We start from the raw sequence: 18,253 nt of genomic DNA, 5'->3' as shown, positions 1-18,253 counted from the left end.
GTTATGGCCCTGGACCGAGCCACGTCGTTAAGATACTGATGAACCATTTTTATATACTCGACCACTACAGGTCATTTATAGGAATTAACCAAGTCCATATGGACCATATCTATAAACACTTTTTGGCGACGGCAAGGTCTGTTTAACTTGAATAAACGTCTAGGTGTTCCTTAGGCCACGTATTTATATAAAAAAAAATTCTGAAAATATCACGGGTCAGCTGGTGGCAGTGTGGAGGTGAGCATTCAGGCAGTTCGAATAAAAAATAACCATTTTGAAGAATTTTTTGAATTGCCCAATTGTTTTTTCAAATCTTCCTATATATATAAAATAAAGTTTTGATCCTTCCAATTATATTTTACCTAAATTATATTTCAAGTAACTTGGATAGGACCGATTATCCCTTTTTTTTTTACCAATTTTTATCTTAAATATCTCGGTTGATAAAATTAAGCTCTAAGAAAGATTTGAACGAATTACGAAATCTGTTAGTTTTAAAAAATTATGAACAAACAAAAAATATAATTTGAGCATTTCAGATTTCCTGATTTTCTTCATTTTACTTAAATTAAATCCAAAATAAGTTTCAGATAGTTTTCTCTTTAGATAATTTTCAAATAATTTTCAGATCATATATACAAGGGTTGGCTCTGAAACCAATAAAAAAGAAGAAAAGAAAAAAAAAATCACCAACACAAAACCTTATATATATATGTCACAAGTACTGCTCAAGAATGTGTTAGAGAATAATATAAATTATATCCTGGATCCTCACCTAAAAGCTTAAGTTAGTGGGTTGAGATGGTTCTTTGACATGGTATCAGAGCCTTGATGACCAAGCGGTCATGAGTTCGAATCTCACCATCCCTATTTATTTGATAAAAATTAAGCATAGGGTAATGTGAGCATAATATAAATCATATCCTAGGACCTTACCTAACAGCTTAAACTATTGGGTTGAGTTGGTTCATTAACAGAATGGAGGCGACACCTTGACGATGAAAACATTATTGTTCAAACACGATAACTACAAAATAATATATCAAAGTGAAAAGATAAAAACACCCCTTAACACAATACAAAGACAATTGTAATTCAAGATTAATTTAATAATACAACCAAAATGAAAAATGCTAAAAGTGTCCCTCCCCTCTAGTTTTAATTTTTTCCTCCAAGAGCATATAGGAGATTTCATTGTTCAAATAACAAAAAAAAAAAAAAAAAACCTATTATATCCCTATTCTCAAAGCCAGTTGTGTTCTGTTTATAATTAAGGTATAATTATCACTTGACTATTACAATCTACGATGACGATAAGTGTATAAATTCACATTAAACTCAGGAGCTGTTGTAGTTTCTTTTAATATACAAGGTAGCTAGCTAGCTAGTGTCTGTAAGCATGCATAATATTTATTCAAGATGTATCTATCTCTTATCAAGAACAACTATCTTGCCCTGCTTTCTTTTCAGCAATCCATTCTATAGTTGACTTGTTTTTTTGTTCACGTTCTCTTAGATCCTCAAGACAATTTAATTTCCCATGTGACCGGCCTTCTGCTGATACTCTTAATTTACCTCGATCTTTTATATTTTGGATCAGCTCAATGAGTGCTGCTGTTTACATTCTTGATGAATAAGAGCCACGTTACTTTCTTCAATTTATTTTCTTTTGGGTTTGTCTCTATTCCATGTTCCACCATTTTAAGCCAGCAGCACCATATTGTTGGTGCTAAAGTCTCTATGAATTACTGATGCCTTTGAATAAGAGGAGTGAGAGAAGCTCAAAATTGAAATATATTTATATGAATTAGCTAGCTGCATCAATTAGTTACACCTACAAAAATATCCTTCTGGTAGAAGAGATTGGGAGGGTGTGCTTGTGTTCTCTTCTAATGCTTAGAGACGATCTCATCCAAAACTATCTTGCTCAAGAAAGCAATGCCATGCAGTTTCCACATGTTCTCGATCGTGCCCTCATTGACCCTCTGGTTATTAGTTGTTTCTAGCTAATGCTTAATTATGGTCAATTATGTTTTTTTTTTTAGAGGTCATCTATTTTTAATATGGTTTTTATGGATTGAGACTAAATCTCTCATTGATCGGGTTTATTTTATTCACATTTAATTGTTTTTTCATAATAATTTCTTCTCTCACTTTCTCTTATGGAATTCAAAATCATTAGTTACCAAGTATTAAATTAAGATTAAAAATCCCCCAGGGTTGGTCGAGCGGTATTTAGCTAGGGGTTTTAAGGGTTTTTTCTCTTTAAGATCTCAAGTTTAAATCCAGCAACATCAAATCTCTTTGAGTCACAGAGGTTACAGGGCTTAACCCTGTATAAAGACTAGTTCTAGACTGTAAAATTTTAGCCTGGTATGCGTAAGATGTCTAAGATACCTGAATTTTAAAAAAAAAATTAAGGTGAAAACAAAAATAGAATATCAATTAAAGAGATCAAAGAATTGTTTTTTTTTGGCAAAAAAATGGAAGAACCAATTGGGTTGAAACTAAAAGGGCCGGCCTTTACTTGTAGATTGGCAGCACAAGTTTTCTCAAAATTTCTAACCTCAATATATATAACCAAAAACTCTGACTCAAAGCCTTATTACAAATTAACCTTAAAATAATTTGACTTAGGGATCAGCGGTTAGAGAAGTCGACATAACGATTTTGATATTGTTTTTCATTAATTGCACTTTATAGGAGTACCTGGGGCATACTTAATTAGCCAATTCAATAATAATCAACATACCATATTAAAAAAACAAAATAATTAATTCTTTGAAAGTACAGCAAGAATTATTTAAATCTTAAACAAAAACTTGTGTGAGTAATCTATGATCTATTTCCTATTTGTTAGGTATAAATTTTATACATTAATTTATTTTATACCATACACGTTAATTTTTCAGATAAACAAAAATAAAACCCCACATAATTGTTCCCTTCAAAAACTATTGTCTAATGCTAGACAAAGATAGATATCCGAAACGTAATTAAATACAGAAGCAGATGTCCAAACTCCGAACTGGACCTCTGAAGATAACTTATCTTTATGAATTGTTGACTCAAAAACCTATAGATCTTGAGGTCCTTTCTCGATTATGGGACACAGCTACGACACGTTTAATTACATTGTCCATATATATGTTATCTTGGCTGTACTTTCATTCCTCTTCTGTAATACCATATCTTGCATCTTTGGGTGTTCATGGATTCAACCAGACCAAGATATTTGTTCCCATGTGATCTTGATCCGTTTGCGATACGACATCGTCAATTATTGTTGTTAATTAAGGAAAACCCTCGTCAAAATCCATCTGTAGTTCTTTCTTTCTTTCTTTCTTTCTTCTTCTAATGGAAGGTAAGGTGGTGGGTCTTGAAATATATTATAGAAGCAGCCTTTTTCAATTTTTAAATTCCACTTTCACTTTAGCATTTCTATGTTTTGAGTTTTCTGATGAAAATTCCAAGTCTTCAAAGCAGGTAGATGGTATTTGGTTAAATCTTATTGTTGTGTTTTTTAGATATCAAATGATTGATAAGGACTGTAAAGTACTAAAAATATTTTATTTATATTAAATGATTTTTAAATTTTTAAAATCACATGAAATGTATCAATATTTTTTTATGAAAATAATTCACAAGTTCAAATAATTTAAAAAAAAAATCGATAACAATATGTATGGTCACATCATTTTAACAGATTTTTTTTTAAATAGAGTTAGTAAAGAACTATTATTTTTATCATGCGTAATTTAAAAAAATAATAAATAAAGTTGTCATTTTAATTATAAAAACTAGATTTCACAATAAATAACTATGATTTTAATTAAAAGTAAGAGGTACTTGTTTTATTTCAAAAACAAAATAATATTTTTTAAAATGATAAATGCTTTAATTTCACAAGAAAACATACATTAATTAAATATTAATTTTAGATAAAACATAGCACTTTAGAAGAATATAACAATAACAACCACACATAGTGAAATTTAGTCAATGATCAGCATTGATCAAAATTTCCACCAATCACAATGCGTCACGTGTAATTGTTAAGCTAGTAAGTTTGACTTTAACAAAAACAACCACTACTTGTTATTAACAAAAACTTAAACAGAAATCATCTAGATAGTGGTTATTGGTAAGAGTTTGGGACTAAAAGGTTTACTTTTTCTGTGATCTCAGGTTCGAGCCCTGTGGTTGCTCATATGATAGTCACTGGAGGCTTACATGGTCATTAACTTCAGGGCCCATGGGATTAGTTAAGGTATGCGCAAACTGACCCGGACACCCACGTTAAACTAAAAAAAAAAAACTTAAAAAAGGAATTAAACGCCCCTTTGGCTTGAACATGCGTATTTAGTGAAATTAAAAGAATAACAATAACAATCAAACATAATGAAATTTAGTCAATCATGAGCATTGATCGAAATTTCCACCAATCACCGCGCGTCACATGTACTTGTTAAGCTCGTAAGTTTGACTTTAACAAAAACAACCCTAGCTAATAGTTATTAACAAAAACTAAAAACTAAAAGAGGAATTAAACTTGCAAAGCACCTTTGACATGAACAGTGCTTTAACTTTTTTTAATTTTAATTTTACTTTTTAATATTAAATTTATCATAAAAGCACAAATAACTGTTTAATTTAATTTTTTTATTTTTTATTTTATTTTTTAATATTAAATATTTTATTAGAGATTAAATTTCATAATTTATTTTAATTTATTTTTTATATGGTTTTATATGATCCAAGTCATAGATTTAATAATTTAACTCGGATTGATCCATGTCGATCCAATATATTATTATCTTAATATTTAAAAAAATATATTATTTAAAAAAAAAATCTTAGTCGATATATTTATGTTTATATCGATTATTCAAATTATTTTTAGACATGTCAGGTCAACTACATTAAATCGGATCAACTTTTGTATAATTTAAAACTCTTTCTCCTAGAAAACATGTTAATAATGCTAATTATTTTTTCATGTTAAAAAAAATTGAATAGTATACTTACTAATTCCAAATTAACATTTATCATTACAGAATTATCCAATGATCAACAATTAACAGCATAATATCTCGTCCCATCAAGCTTGGCTTTTCTCATCACAAATCAATGCACGTCATTTTATCCATGGATAGACGATAACCTTCCCCAAATACTGGAAGAGATTATGACTTTTGCATAAAATGACGAATTCTTAATAAAGATTCTGCTTGGGGACAAAGAGTAGTGTTTCCTTTAAGTGATTTATGGCCGCGATGTGCCAACTTGTAGGGAAGTGGGTCGACACAGTAGTGAGGGCAGACCTAGGTTTTATTTCTTTGCCAAACTCAATTACGTACTTTTGAAATTAATTAATTAATTAATCTGCAATTTTTTTTTGACTAATGCTATTTTTTCAATGCTTAGTCCAAATTAAGACATTTTAAATTGAGTAGTGCTAATTTTTAGAGTATTTTTCGAATGAGAAAAAAACCCATGTATATATTGAATGTACTCATCCATGATTAAAATGTTTTGAAAAGTGGATTGTAAAAGAAATCTTCCAATAAAATCAACACTAAAATTCTTTCAAATAAAATGAGGTTACCTAACTTCGAGTAATGCTAAAAAAAAAAAAATGTATATATGAATCATTAGATTATCGTGGTGAAATAACTCATAATTTTCTTAAATTTTTCTCCTATTATTCAACAATTCTCCCTCGCTACTAATATATTAGAGATAAGGATGGTTATTTTCGATTCAGTTTGGTTTTTATAAAAAACAATAACCAAACCGAAATTAAAAAAAAAACAGAAACCAGTTCAAACCGACCGGTTTCGGCTCGGTTCGGTTTTTTAGGACAAAAACCGGTTCAAACCGGTTTGGCTCGGTTTTCTCAAAATAAATAAATAAATAACATTAATATTCCTTCCGGATAATTTGGCCATGGGTATCCTAATCAATCAACTTATAAGGCAATCAAACTCTCATAGTCATATATATCAAGCGCACTTACATCTAAACTAAAAGCTAACCTTAAATTTCTTGAAGTTAATGTTGCCTTTAGCAGACAGATAAATATATGTATAAATGCCTCTACAATTTCCCAAGTTGACAGTCGAGGCAGTCCTGTTTGCTAGAATAATACCAACTGTAGTAGAATTATTGTGAAAATTCATGGTCTTGGGCCAGGGCAATAAGCATGCCGATCATTTCTTCTTTAGCCGTGGCATGCACGCGTGCACGTTAACAGATGAGTAGATTTAAGTGATGAAATATATAAAATTAGGGCAATAACCCGTTTTCACCCCCCCTCCCTCTATACATTCAAGTGATGAGTAGGTTTCGTTCTTATATTATCATTTTTAATTTAAATTCACTGAAAATCATTAAAGATCTTGCAAAATATAGAGCAGTTTAAATTTAAAAGATAACGAGCGAAAGAAGACATGTTTTTATATATATTTTTTAAAAAATATATATAAAAAAGACAACTAGTGAGCGAAGACAACTTTATTACATGTGAAGTCAAATAATTTAGTTAATGAGGTCATCCAAGGATAAATTAATTGCTTCAGCAACTCTAATTAATCAGTTTATTAACTCTAAAGAAAGTTATTTTTTAACAAAGTAGATATCTGAATCTTCTTTCACTTAAATGTAGAACAGGAAAGTTAAATTTCCTTGTAAGATCCAACCCTGAGACAGGAAGAAAAAAATCGTTGATCTGTTTTTTTCTCCATTACTGTGCTTTATTCCATAAACAAGGCAAACTATCTAACATCTAAAATCTAAACAAAATACAAACAAGAGAATCACATAAAAATAGAAAACATAAATCAATAAAAAATTACATCACCATACATGTTACTAATTAATTAATTAAACAAGCATATCCACCTTACATTACCCAGTAACAATAAATCGCAAAGTCTTTGATCCCTTTGTTTTATTTCTTCTCATATTCTAAGTAAAAATATACTGAGTTCAGGCCCTCCATTTCCTTCAGGATTCATCATATAAAACGCCTCTGAGTCACGGCTCCCTACAACTCGCTCGAACTTAGCCCTCATATACAGCAACTCACCTTCCCCACCACCGCTCTTCCGCCCATCCTCCACCACCGGAATCACCCCAGCACCGACTGAAACACTCTGCACAGTTCCAAGCACGTACCAATCAGAATATGTGCACCTCCTCGACACGGCGTATCCACACTTCCTTCCATTACAATACATAGTCCATGTGGGTTCATTAAACAGCTTCCCTGGCCGGCCTGTCTGAACCTGAGGAGCACGAACCTTCTCGCATTCCAGGGCGATCCTGACCAAACCCGATGACATTTCCTTAACTAACATTGCCGTAGAAATCGAAAGCTCGAGTAAAAGGACCGGTTCAGAGCCAGGATCATCCTGGACTGCGAAGCTGACATGACCATGGCGGTTTCCGAAGAGGGTTCCGGTGACTTTCCGGCCAAGAGAAGGGGTTAAGGAGAGGTACTGGGTTGGGGTTGATAGCCATTTACAGGTTTTGGGGATGATTATATTGGGGAAAGATATAATCTTGAGGATTGAACGAAAGAAACAAGTGAATCTTGAATAGATTTTGGTATCATCAAGGCGTTGTGAAGAGAGTGGAGAGTGATGATCTTCTTGTTCAGGGATTGATCTCATGTAGTTAGATGGGATTATTTTTCTTGTGCTTCTGCTACAGCTACTGCTTCTTTGAAGGGTAATCTGTTGGTGTTTCATGGTTAATTAATGTTCAGTGTCACAAAGAGAAGTTAAAAAGAAAGAAAGAAAGAAAGAAAGGGAAACTAGTCGGTATTTGAAGCCAAGGAGCTTGAACAAGCTAGGTTTAATTGAAGAAGGGTTAGAGGGGATCGATGTCGAATCAAAGAGAAGAGGATGGATAGATTGATTGGTTTTGCATAGAGAGAATTGGCAGAGGGAGAGAGAGAGAGAGAGAGGTGTGGGATTGAGGGAGGAGAGGAGAAATGGGAGATGAAAGAGGCCGACAAGGTGATGATAGTGTTTGGAGGTGGCCAATATAAAGGGAGACTGTGGAGTTTTGCGGTGTGGTGGTGATGATTTCTTGGACTCCTACGTATACTTGGTGTGTTTTAACATTTTCATATGTTTCCTTGCAAAGCATCATTATGGCCCCTCATTCTCTAGGTGCTTTACACTATAGTCATCGATGATCTCCACCCTTCATTATGCTTGTGGGTCCCCCTTATTTTCTTCAAACACTTCATCTCCACCATCAATTCAACAATCACACACGTTTGATGGCCAGGTACCGTCCAGCCCGATGAAAATCTTATTGAGGATCACATAAATCTCTGTGTTTTTTGGGGTTTTAATGATGACAATATCTCATACTAATTTCCACGTATTAATATCAATTCCTTTTCCAATCACATCTTACATCTATTATTTATATTTGAATTGATTATACATCCACATAAAAAAAAATTAATTATAGAGTCAAAATACTATAAAAATACTAGTAGTTGGAAGAGGCACTTGAGATATGCCGGTTGCATCTGCAATTGAATTCTTTATAGCCCATTTCCTCTCTCTCTCGTCTGTCATTGACCAAAATTACTGCTCTATTTCATGATTTCAAGATTGGTGTATGCTTTACACCTCTAGCTTTGATAGAGGCCTTGCCATATTGAATTATTTCATGTAGAGGACCACTTTCTTTAATTTCTAAAATGGTATTGGGTTAAATCTTTAAATTAAATTGGTCCATATAAAAAGTATTTGTCAACAATCTGTTTCCTTGGAAGAATTAACTGATATATATATATATATATATATATATATATATATGCTTGAAGATCGACGTGTATTATTTTGCTCAAGTTGAAGAAAACATTCAAATCATAGTAATCAATATTCTATAAAATTACCTTGCAATGAATTTATTTATTTATTTATTTTTTGTTAATTTCTCTTTTTTTTAACACCCAAATCGGTGAAAGGAAAGTACATTAGGAGAGTTGAAACCCTTCACACGTGGTGGGAGCTAAGACCTTTTGTTTTCGACTTTATTTTCTCGAGATTCTGTCAAGTACAACACTATAAATCATGTATGAACAGACAAACCTTTAAATATTTGCAATATATATTCTTCAATATTACCTTGGAGATTTACAACGTTTTTCATTACTCAAGAAAAACACAGGCTTTAAAGGGTAAATTGTAGCCAAAAAGTATGTAAACGACCTGCATGGATTACAGCCATATATTCATACAGCTCTATGTATAAAAATATATATAGAGAGAGAGAAGGGGAGGTGACAGGAGGGTGACGAGCATGATGTTGAAGGTCAATACAAGATTATGTTTGTGAGAGGCCACTTTGTCCCCGTCCTTTGGAAAGCCACTTAATAAACTATGCATAATTCTTTTTTTTTTCTTTTTTTTCCCCCTTTGGAATCTCTTGTACAAAACACAGATTAATACGGCTTTATATAACATATAAACCATCATTAATTACTTTATTCAGATTTAAAAATAAACATTTTGGACGGTTCCAACCTTTTCCATGCTCTATTTAATTAATTATATGACTAATCTCATTGGTGGCCTAACCCATGCATCATAGAGGGCTGCCCTATGATCAATGACAATTTTGCGCACGCCACTTGGCCAATAGTGGCACCAGTAGCTGACGTTTCTTTCCTTTTCATGTATAATGCATGCATAACATGTCTTCTTCAATTTAACGTCACCATTAATTAATTAATTCTAGAAGGGATGGGGGAGTCTAGGATTGGTTTTCATAATAAAGAATCCCGTATCTTACTTTAATAAATTATGGTTTGGATTTTATTAATTAACCACCAAAATATAATGTTAAAGATTATTTAGGGTGCTTTTTTAATGGATAGAAAAGGACCTACAATATTTTATGTGTGCTCTATTCTCAAGTGACCAATTCTATTGGAAAACTGGGCATTGTCTTGCTCTCTGGCATTTTATATATATGTAATGTACTCGTTTTCAACTCTGTTTGGAAGTGTGGTTGTGATTACTTTTCAAAGTATTTTTCGTGTTGAAATACATCAAAATAATATTTTTTTATTTTAAAAAAATTATTTTTATGATCAGCGCATCAAAACGATCCAAAACATATATAAAAAATTAATTTTTAGCAAAAAAAATTAATTTTTTATGGAACACGGTTTGCACCGCATTCTCAAACGGTGCCGAGAAGAAGTTGACGCTCGTTTAGAATTGATTTCTAGATTAAAATTAGTAGAAAACTAGTAAAATGCCACTTATTTCGCTAGGGTTCATATAAAAATTTTAAAATATAAAAAAATATTGAGTGAGAAGAATTTTTTTCTTGTGTTATCAAACCTAACTTAATATGTTTATCTTGAAATTTAATTTTTTTTTCTAACTCGAGTTTCAAACTAAATCACACGAGAGTTGACCTAAATTAAATTGATTGATTTCATAAATCAAAATGCAATTCCGATTACCGGTAAAAACATGACTTAACTTTTAACAAAACCTCAAGTTGATAACTTCTTTCACAAAAATTATTGAGACAATGAAATATTAAATCGATTTTAGTCCCCAAGCAAACCGTGTCATGGACTCCGTTGAGTTTAATAATTTTTTTTATAAATTTTTTTTTAATAAAACATCAACCTAATACTGAAATGTTGTAAAAACAATAAGCGACAAATGAAGATCAAAATATTTAACATTGCAATATGAGTAATTTACATTGTTATGTTTAATGAATTTCTCTATCAAAATAAATTTGTAACAGAAAAACACATAAAATTTATAATAGAAACCGACACACACATAAAATTATATGCTGGAAAAATAGAGTCCTTTTTTTTATCCAAAAACCTATTTTTAGTCCAAAACACCTAGGATACACCCTAAAGACCTAGTTAAATCAATCCATGACCATAAAAAACTTAAAAACCGTCTTAAAACCCGAAATCCACCCGAAACAAAAAAAAATCTTCTCGAGCTCATATATGAGTATTTTAAGTGTTTTCAAGGTAGAAAAACACTTCATCTTAACTCTTATTATCATATAGAACCATTTGATATAAAAAAACAATCGTTTTGGTGGTCGAATTTCTCACCAACGGACACTTTATTTATCTAAGCTAGAATCCGGCAATCTCCTCTATCTTCTCCAACAACAAAAAACTAAAAATAAATAAAATAAAATTTGATATTCAAATTGAATTTTGTAAAATTCAAGGGACTGGTCACCTAATAGCTAAAATAGATAGAGGACTTAAATGATTTTTTGATGGAAATTTTCAATCCACCATTTATGTTACTCTTTTTTTTCACGTCGGTCCCTTTTTTTTTTAATTCAACTCTTCCTTAAAAAAACATGCAATTGAGCTCTAATTTAATCTCAAAAGGACTCAATTGTGAGAGAGAAAAGTTTGAGGATCAAATTGAAAGTTGATAAAAATTACACTATTATAATCCGTAGTAAAATATGAGAGGACGAATATTATTTTTGTGAACAATAAAAACACCACACGTTTTAGCTTTAAGTATAATTGGACTCATGTTTAAGGAATAAACTAGAGTTTTAAGCATTAATTATTTTGGAATGAGAGATAACAAAATTTTGTGATTATTCTAATTAAGAACGGATGGAGATATAGACAATCAAATTAAGATCGATCTCTCTTTAAAAGCCTCTTTTGTTAGCCATGTTATTGGCTATTAGTTACTACATGATTTTGCAGTCGAATAACTTCATTTTATGAATATTCTTAGGTTCAAAAACTTAATTTTAATTAAATTTAAAAGAAAATAGCTTACTTGGATTTTATACTTCATTTTATGAATATTCTTGGTTCAAAAAGTTAGTTTTAATTAACTTTAACAATAAAATAGCTTACTTGAATTTTATACTTCATTTTATGAATATTTTTGTTTCAAACATAATTATAAAAACCAATTAGCAGTATATTTCTTACGTGGATAATTTTTTTTTAACGTCCCCCTCACATGAAGTTCTTGCTTGGCCATTAATTCAATGATTTTGATGATAAAAAAAATCCTTTGAAATACCTAAATCTTGGTTGCTTATATAGAAATCGGTTATTTATGATTGATGAAGTTCTAAAAAATTCAAATAGCTTGTGAGCAAGTACTCAAGTTCAAGATAATATAGGTATGATAAACATGTTTGATCCAAGGTACTTGGACTTAATAGTTTGGCAAGTCCAAGAAAATGATCATCCTCCCTTGGCATCCCCAAGGGAATGAGATAATGTGAGTCTAATGAACATGTCAGACCCAATATTTTTAAACTTGGACTTAGTAATCAGCCAAGTTCATGATAACGTGGGTCTAACAAACATAATAAACTCAAGACACTTGAACTTGACATTCTAACAGGTCCAAGGTAACGACCATTTTTTTTTTGCACGCCTAAGGGAATGACCATTATTTTTTGGCACGCCCAAGAAAATAAGGTAATGTTGTGGGTCTGACGAACATGTCAGATCTAAAACACTTGGACTCGGTAGTCAGTCAAATACAAGATAACATGGATCTGACAAACATGTTAGACCCAAGGCACTTGGACTTGGCAATTAGCCAAGTCTAAGGTAACGATTATCCTTCCTTGGCACGCCTAAAGTACCGACTATCCTCTCACATTTGGCACACCCAAGGGAGGATCCGCATTTCTTTGGGCGTGCCCGGGCCTTGGCACACTGTCAAGCCCAGCATGTCGGGACTTAACACACTACCAAGCCCAAAGCGTCTTTACTGGAACGTGTTTGTTTTCCTGAAAATTTATACCCGTAAATCTTTTTTGATTCGGTGTTTTTTGATAAAGATGTACCGATAAAAACTTGTTTCATCATTCTGAAATCACTTTTTTGAAAAATCTAGTCCATTGAATAGGTGGATTTCACTTCTTGTTGACCGAACAAATCAATCGTTGAAAATTCATCAGTGAATTCGGAAAAGATTAGCATTATTCATATAGCAATTTATAAACTGTGCCAGACATTGGCTGTTATCTCTGAAAATCAGTTAAAACTACTGATATACCAAAAACATCTGTCTGTGACTGAAAATTTACTCAAAAATTTCATCAACTAATCTAGTACAAACCCTCCTATTATAAGAGGATCTATGTCATGCTTCATCACCCTGAAGCCACCTGACTTCCTGAATCATTGGAGACAGATTCAATCTTGTCAGCTTTCCTCTTGTGACAAACATCAGATGACAACCTGAGAAAACAGAGAAAAGTATGAGAATCTTGTAAAAAAACAAGAAAAATATTCATTTGCATTATGCTAGGAAGCAGAATTGTCTAACCAAGTATAAAATTTTATATGTGCATCTTGCAGCTTGTTAATTGCCTCTTAAACCTAGAATCTCTGTCATTCTACATTTAGCTGAATCTCAAAATAGCTAAGTTTTCGTGTCTTCTGTTTTTCTGCAACTAAACAATTATAGGATGATAGAAAACTAGGAGATTTCTTTAAGCATGGATTACAGGAAATTAAACCCGAGCGTGTGTAAATAGGTTATATACCCCAAGTGCAATGAAGTGTCGGAAAGATCTTCTTCTTCCTGTGGTTTGCGATTACTATCAGGTTTCGAACTTGCTACGGCAAATCTCCTGTCCAAAGGACTTAATTCCAGGAAAGCAGACTTTGGCCGGGATCCTCGTTTGAGTTCCTCAATCTATGTACATTTGGAGACAAAAGAAACAATTAATCAATCATGAAGATTGACACTTAAAAAAATTATCGGAACTGTACATGATCGAACCTGTTTACGCAGAGATTCGTTCTCTAGAGTGGCCTTTTGCTCCTGAAAATAAAAGCAGAAAAAAAAATTTGTATCAAAGATACTTAATTGGAAAGGGAAAGGTACTTTGACAAGGGCATGCAAGTTATAATGAAATGCCTTCTTTACCTGCATTTTGGATTTCTTAAGCTGATCCATCAGCATTTGTTCCTGTAACAATTAACAATGAGTTACAAGGCATTCGAAAGCAAAGGTTCGGCAAAGTCTCGGCAGGATATGATCAAATACAAAGAGAAGCTGCTCATTATAGAATTTGTTTACCTTCTTGTCCTTAACAGACAGAATGCCTGCACTTAATTGATGTTCTAGGTGTTGCAGCTCCTTGAAACTCAAGCCATCAAGTTGTTGACCCATCATCTGCCTGCAAAAATCATAAGGGCGGCATCAAAATAGAATTCTCGATTCTGAAAAAAAATTTAGCCTGGAATTGAGATCAATTCATGATGACTTACAAGCATGTCAACCGTAACTTTGAGAGTTCATCTTTCACTGCATTAACCTCTGCACTATTTGAATGCTGTTTTCACAAAGATTGTTAAGCGCTTATTTAATATAGTTTGGAGATAAACTGACAATAAGATATTGTTTTTAACTGTAGCATACCTCTGCCCCATGGTCATCAGAAGGATGGTCATTATAATCCAAATCCAGGCCACTGCCATATCTTGAAAGTGTGTGTTCCATGCTGCAATTCAAGAATTGAAAGAGATTGTGATAAGAATTAATTTGCTCTTCCTTGTTATTCAACACATGCATTACTGAAAATTTTCTCTATTGTTATGTGTGGAAATCTGCTAATTACACACATTGACTGGCATAGCAATGTTAAAATCTATGCGCTACATAGCTTATAGGAAATAGGGCTCTTATGCAAGGCTTATCAATGATTTAGTTCACTCTCTTGAACCAGTTCTAGGCTTCTGAAAATGGCCCAAAAACACCACCATCTATCCAACTCTAGCCCAAAACCAATGGCACGTCGAACAACTTGAAGTTTTCTTTGTAACCTTTAAAAATAGAAATAACTTAAAGTTTTTTATATGAACTTTTTTTTTAATTTTTTTATTAACATGAATATCCGGGTCAGTTTGTGCGTATCTGGACTAATCTCACGGGCCCTGAAATTAATAATCATATAAGTCTTTAGTGACCACATGACTCGAACCTGATATTAAAGGGAAGCAAATTTTTTAATTCTAAACTATTATTTCTAAGTAGGTTATGATTTCTATTTTTACCCCGAGAAGTACTATTCCTTTTCTTTCCATGCAACTTTTCTATCCAAAAAAGAGATAAAAGGAAAGGGGAAAAGAAAAGAAAAACTAAAGTAGCTTCCAATTGTTAATTTTCTAGGGTTTGTGCTAATATCCTGTTTGAACAACCTCGATTTATCTATATATCCTAGAAGCCATCCCCTTCATCTCTCGATGGCCCCTTTACTTTTGAATTTATGTTTTATAATTTTGTATTCAGTGGCCCATTGACTTGTTCTGCCTTTTAAGTCACAAGTCACTTGGACACGAGTTTCACCAAGACCTGGCCATCAAAAATTCAAAAAACACAGCAGCTGCCATGGATGCGATGCACAAGAGATCAAGAACAAAACAAGAAAGAAAGATAGGGAAAACCCCTTTACATGATATCAAATCTTGACTCTGTTAAAACAAGTAAAACGATTTTAGATTCAGATCACATGGTAATTCTATAAAAAAGGAAAAGCATAACCTACCTTGTGCTTGAAAATTCATAAAGCTTTCCTGTGCTAGAGAAGACTATGACAGCAACCTCAGCATCACACAAAACTGATAATTCTCTAGCTTTCTTCAGCAACCCATTCCTGCGTTTGGAGAAGGTGACCTGCCTGCTATTCAAGTTTTCTATCCTCTTTATCTCAATCTTCCCTCTCCCCATTTTTTTCCTCTCTTCAGTCATGTATGCTAATGGTCTCTCCTAGTCTCTCCTCTAACCCAGAACTCTGTGCAACCAACAAGAATATGAAACAACAGATGTGTGTTTGAATATATAAAGAGAGAAGAAGAACCAAATCTTGATTTACAATAACTATGTTGCTTGAATTGATAAGGATTGTGAAGGACTAATGAAGGAAAGTGTGACCAGAATTAGTATACTCGTAGGAAAGGTGACAGATAGGATACTATATGTAGCAATTATCCAATTTTGGTTAACTTTTAATTACTTATGAGGTGGTTATTTACCTCTTTTAGAATTTTTGGTAAATGGGTGTTTGATGCCAACATGGAAACCCTAAAAAATGAAAATCAGTGGACCAATGAGATTAGTATTTGTAGTATTGTAAAATGGAACAGTTTATTTTTAAGAAGATAAAACTCTCAATGAATTATAATGGATATTACTATACATAGGGAACCTTAAGAGGGAAGGTTTTTATATCACTTTCTTGGCTTTCCTGCTGGATTAATATGGGAAGTTGTCCTAACCTGTTGTTTGCAAAGATTGTGTTCTGCTCTATCTATATATATTATTTAGGATTTAATGGAAAGTTTATATCTGAGGCATTCTAATTTTAGCACAGTATAATCTTGATAAATTAATAATTTTGATTAAATAATATTTTTATTCGATCCCAAGTTTAAATAAATCTCCATGGTTTCATTGTATTAATTTACTGAGATTTAACTATATATATAGTGATTTTATTTAGATGTAAAATTTGAATTAAAGTGGTCTGTGCAGTATGTGTTGGAACTCTAGAGATCATTGCATTTAAACAAATAAAATAAATCTTTTTTAATCATAATACTAATTGATTAATTGAAAGAAAAGTAGTGAATTTTTTTTCAGTGAAAATAAATAGAAGAAAGAAAAACTAACGTACAAGATGTATTGTGAATTGCTATTATATTTGATGAAAATACTTTGCTTATTTTTTTTATTTCTTTTTCAAACATTCTTTATTTAGTTTACAAGGTGAGAAAATTCATGGAAATATTATTTTAATTAATTACAATAGATTTTTTATTAGAAATACTTTTTATGTTTTTTTGCTAGTGTAGGGGTGAAAAAAAAAGTTCTTGATAATGACATTTTTTAATGTTGGCATTTCATTTTACCCTGTGAACTAAATGAAAAACTAAAAGTATTATAATTAAAAATAAGAAAGTTATTTTAATTATTAAAAAGTACTATTCATTTAATTATTAAAGAGAAACCAAAGTTAAATGAGTAAAAGAGTAGTAAAAAACCAGATTAAACTCTAGTCAACTTGACCAACTCACGACCCGTGATAAACCCACATAAAGAAAAAACAAAAAAAATAACAAAGTTTAAGGCCCAATAACCTAATGTCAAATGATGACATTAAAAAAAAACGCTGAAAAAAAAAACTTGAGTAAACTCAGGTTAACTCCATTATCCCGCAACCAGGGATATAAGATCGGGATAACCCCACAAAAAAAAGTTTAACAATTGCAAGAAAAAAATAAAAAAGACCGGTGTTAAATCAAGATAATCTTCGAAATCAATGGCCCGAGTCATGGGACCAATCCTAGTATAAAAACTAAACCAAAGAAAATAATCAGGGACTAAATTAGAAAATAAAATAAGTTTCAAAATAGATAAAAAAAAAAATTGGCAATAAAAAGAATGAGGACAATTGATCGAATAAAAAATTAAATGAAATAAAATATTTGGGAATGAAATTGAAACAAAAAAAATCAAGAAAAGGATTAAAAAAGAATCAATCTACAGAATGATGACCAAATTGGATAAAAAAATTAAATAAAATATAATATATGGGATGAAATCGAAAATAAAAGAAACTTCAAAAAGCATTAAAAACAAAGCAAATAGCAATCACAAGAATAAAGACCAAAATTGAAGTTAACAACAACAAGAGAATTTGATTTTTAGCACGGCCGACAAGAAAAACCAAGGTGTGGAAAGAGAAAAGAGTGAGAGAAAAAAATGTTCATCGGAGACCAACCACACATTTGTCGTTGACACGCGTCAAACCACCATATAGAGGACAACTCTCTGCTTTCAACATCGTCGTTGGCGATGACATTTGAACATCGAGAGGCATCGCCCACACCACCCAAACAGCGCAATCACCTCCCACCTGCTAGTACGTGTGCACACCAACAACTTTTTATTTTTTTATATTTTCATATTTATTCGAAGACGTAACTGCCCCTCATTTCAATTGACAATATAAAAAAAACATATAGAAAATACCCCAATAGACCTAACCATCAACTTTATTTTTGAGAAATGCAAGGGCAATATGATCATTTAATTGTGCATTTAAAGGTGAAAAATACTAAAATAACCTTATACTCGGCTTTTTTTTTTAACTTATAAGGGTATGTTAGTTATTAAATTGTTCATGTAAAATGTAGAAGAACGTATTTAACCCTAATTAA

The 18,253-nt window shown here is 32.0% G+C and overlaps 2 protein-coding genes across 3 annotated transcripts; both read right to left on the bottom strand.

Moving 5' to 3' along the window:
* Positions 1-6,710: 6,710 nt before the first annotated feature.
* Positions 6,711-8,088, bottom strand: LOC7496125 (protein MIZU-KUSSEI 1). Its single transcript, XM_024603393.2, has one exon. The coding sequence runs from the start codon at positions 7,752-7,754 to the stop codon at positions 6,963-6,965; it is 792 nt and encodes a 263-aa protein (XP_024459161.1). The 5' UTR covers positions 7,755-8,088; the 3' UTR covers positions 6,711-6,962.
* Positions 8,089-12,981: 4,893 nt separating this feature from the next.
* LOC7473608 (agamous-like MADS-box protein AGL18) lies at positions 12,982-15,914 on the bottom strand. 2 transcript variants are annotated; one of them, XR_002982190.2, is made up of 9 exons: positions 15,580-15,914; positions 14,454-14,535; positions 14,303-14,367; positions 14,112-14,211; positions 13,959-14,000; positions 13,812-13,853; positions 13,573-13,724; positions 13,353-13,479; positions 12,982-13,264 (listed from the first exon to the last, which is right to left on the bottom strand). XR_002982190.2 is itself a non-coding variant. In XM_024602505.2 (8 exons), exons 1-8 carry the CDS (start codon positions 15,780-15,782, stop codon positions 13,177-13,179), a joined length of 774 nt encoding a protein of 257 aa, XP_024458273.1. In that variant the 5' UTR covers positions 15,783-15,913; the 3' UTR covers positions 12,982-13,176. The 2 variants fall into 2 exon arrangements, 1 of the variants encoding a protein (XP_024458273.1); XM_024602505.2 differs by lacking the exon at positions 13,353-13,479 and having other exon boundaries at positions 15,580-15,913.
* Between the last annotated feature and the right edge of the window lie 2,339 nt (positions 15,915-18,253).

The sequence above is a fragment of the Populus trichocarpa genome, chromosome 6, assembly GCF_000002775.5.
Source record: "Populus trichocarpa isolate Nisqually-1 chromosome 6, P.trichocarpa_v4.1, whole genome shotgun sequence".
Lineage (NCBI taxonomy): Eukaryota > Viridiplantae > Streptophyta > Magnoliopsida > Malpighiales > Salicaceae > Populus > Populus trichocarpa.
This window is presented reverse-complemented; position numbering and strand designations above follow the sequence as displayed.

What these genes read in the sequence shown, in the direction of transcription:
- LOC7496125 (XM_024603393.2), bottom strand. Translation starts at nt 7,754, where the DNA reads ATGAAACACCAACAGATTACCCTTCAAAGAAGCAGTAGCTGTAGCAGA.
- LOC7473608 (XM_024602505.2), bottom strand. Translation starts at nt 15,782, where the DNA reads ATGACTGAAGAGAGGAAAAAAATGGGGAGAGGGAAGATTGAGATAAAG. An exon ending in TGTCTGTTAAGGACAAGAAG is followed by an intron (nt 14,001 to 14,111) that starts GTAAACAAATTC and finishes TAATTGTTACAG; the next exon opens with GAACAAATGCTGATGGATCA. An exon ending in TTAAGAAATCCAAAATGCAG is followed by an intron (nt 13,854 to 13,958) that starts GTAAAGAAGGCA and finishes TTTTATTTTCAG; the next exon opens with GAGCAAAAGGCCACTCTAGA.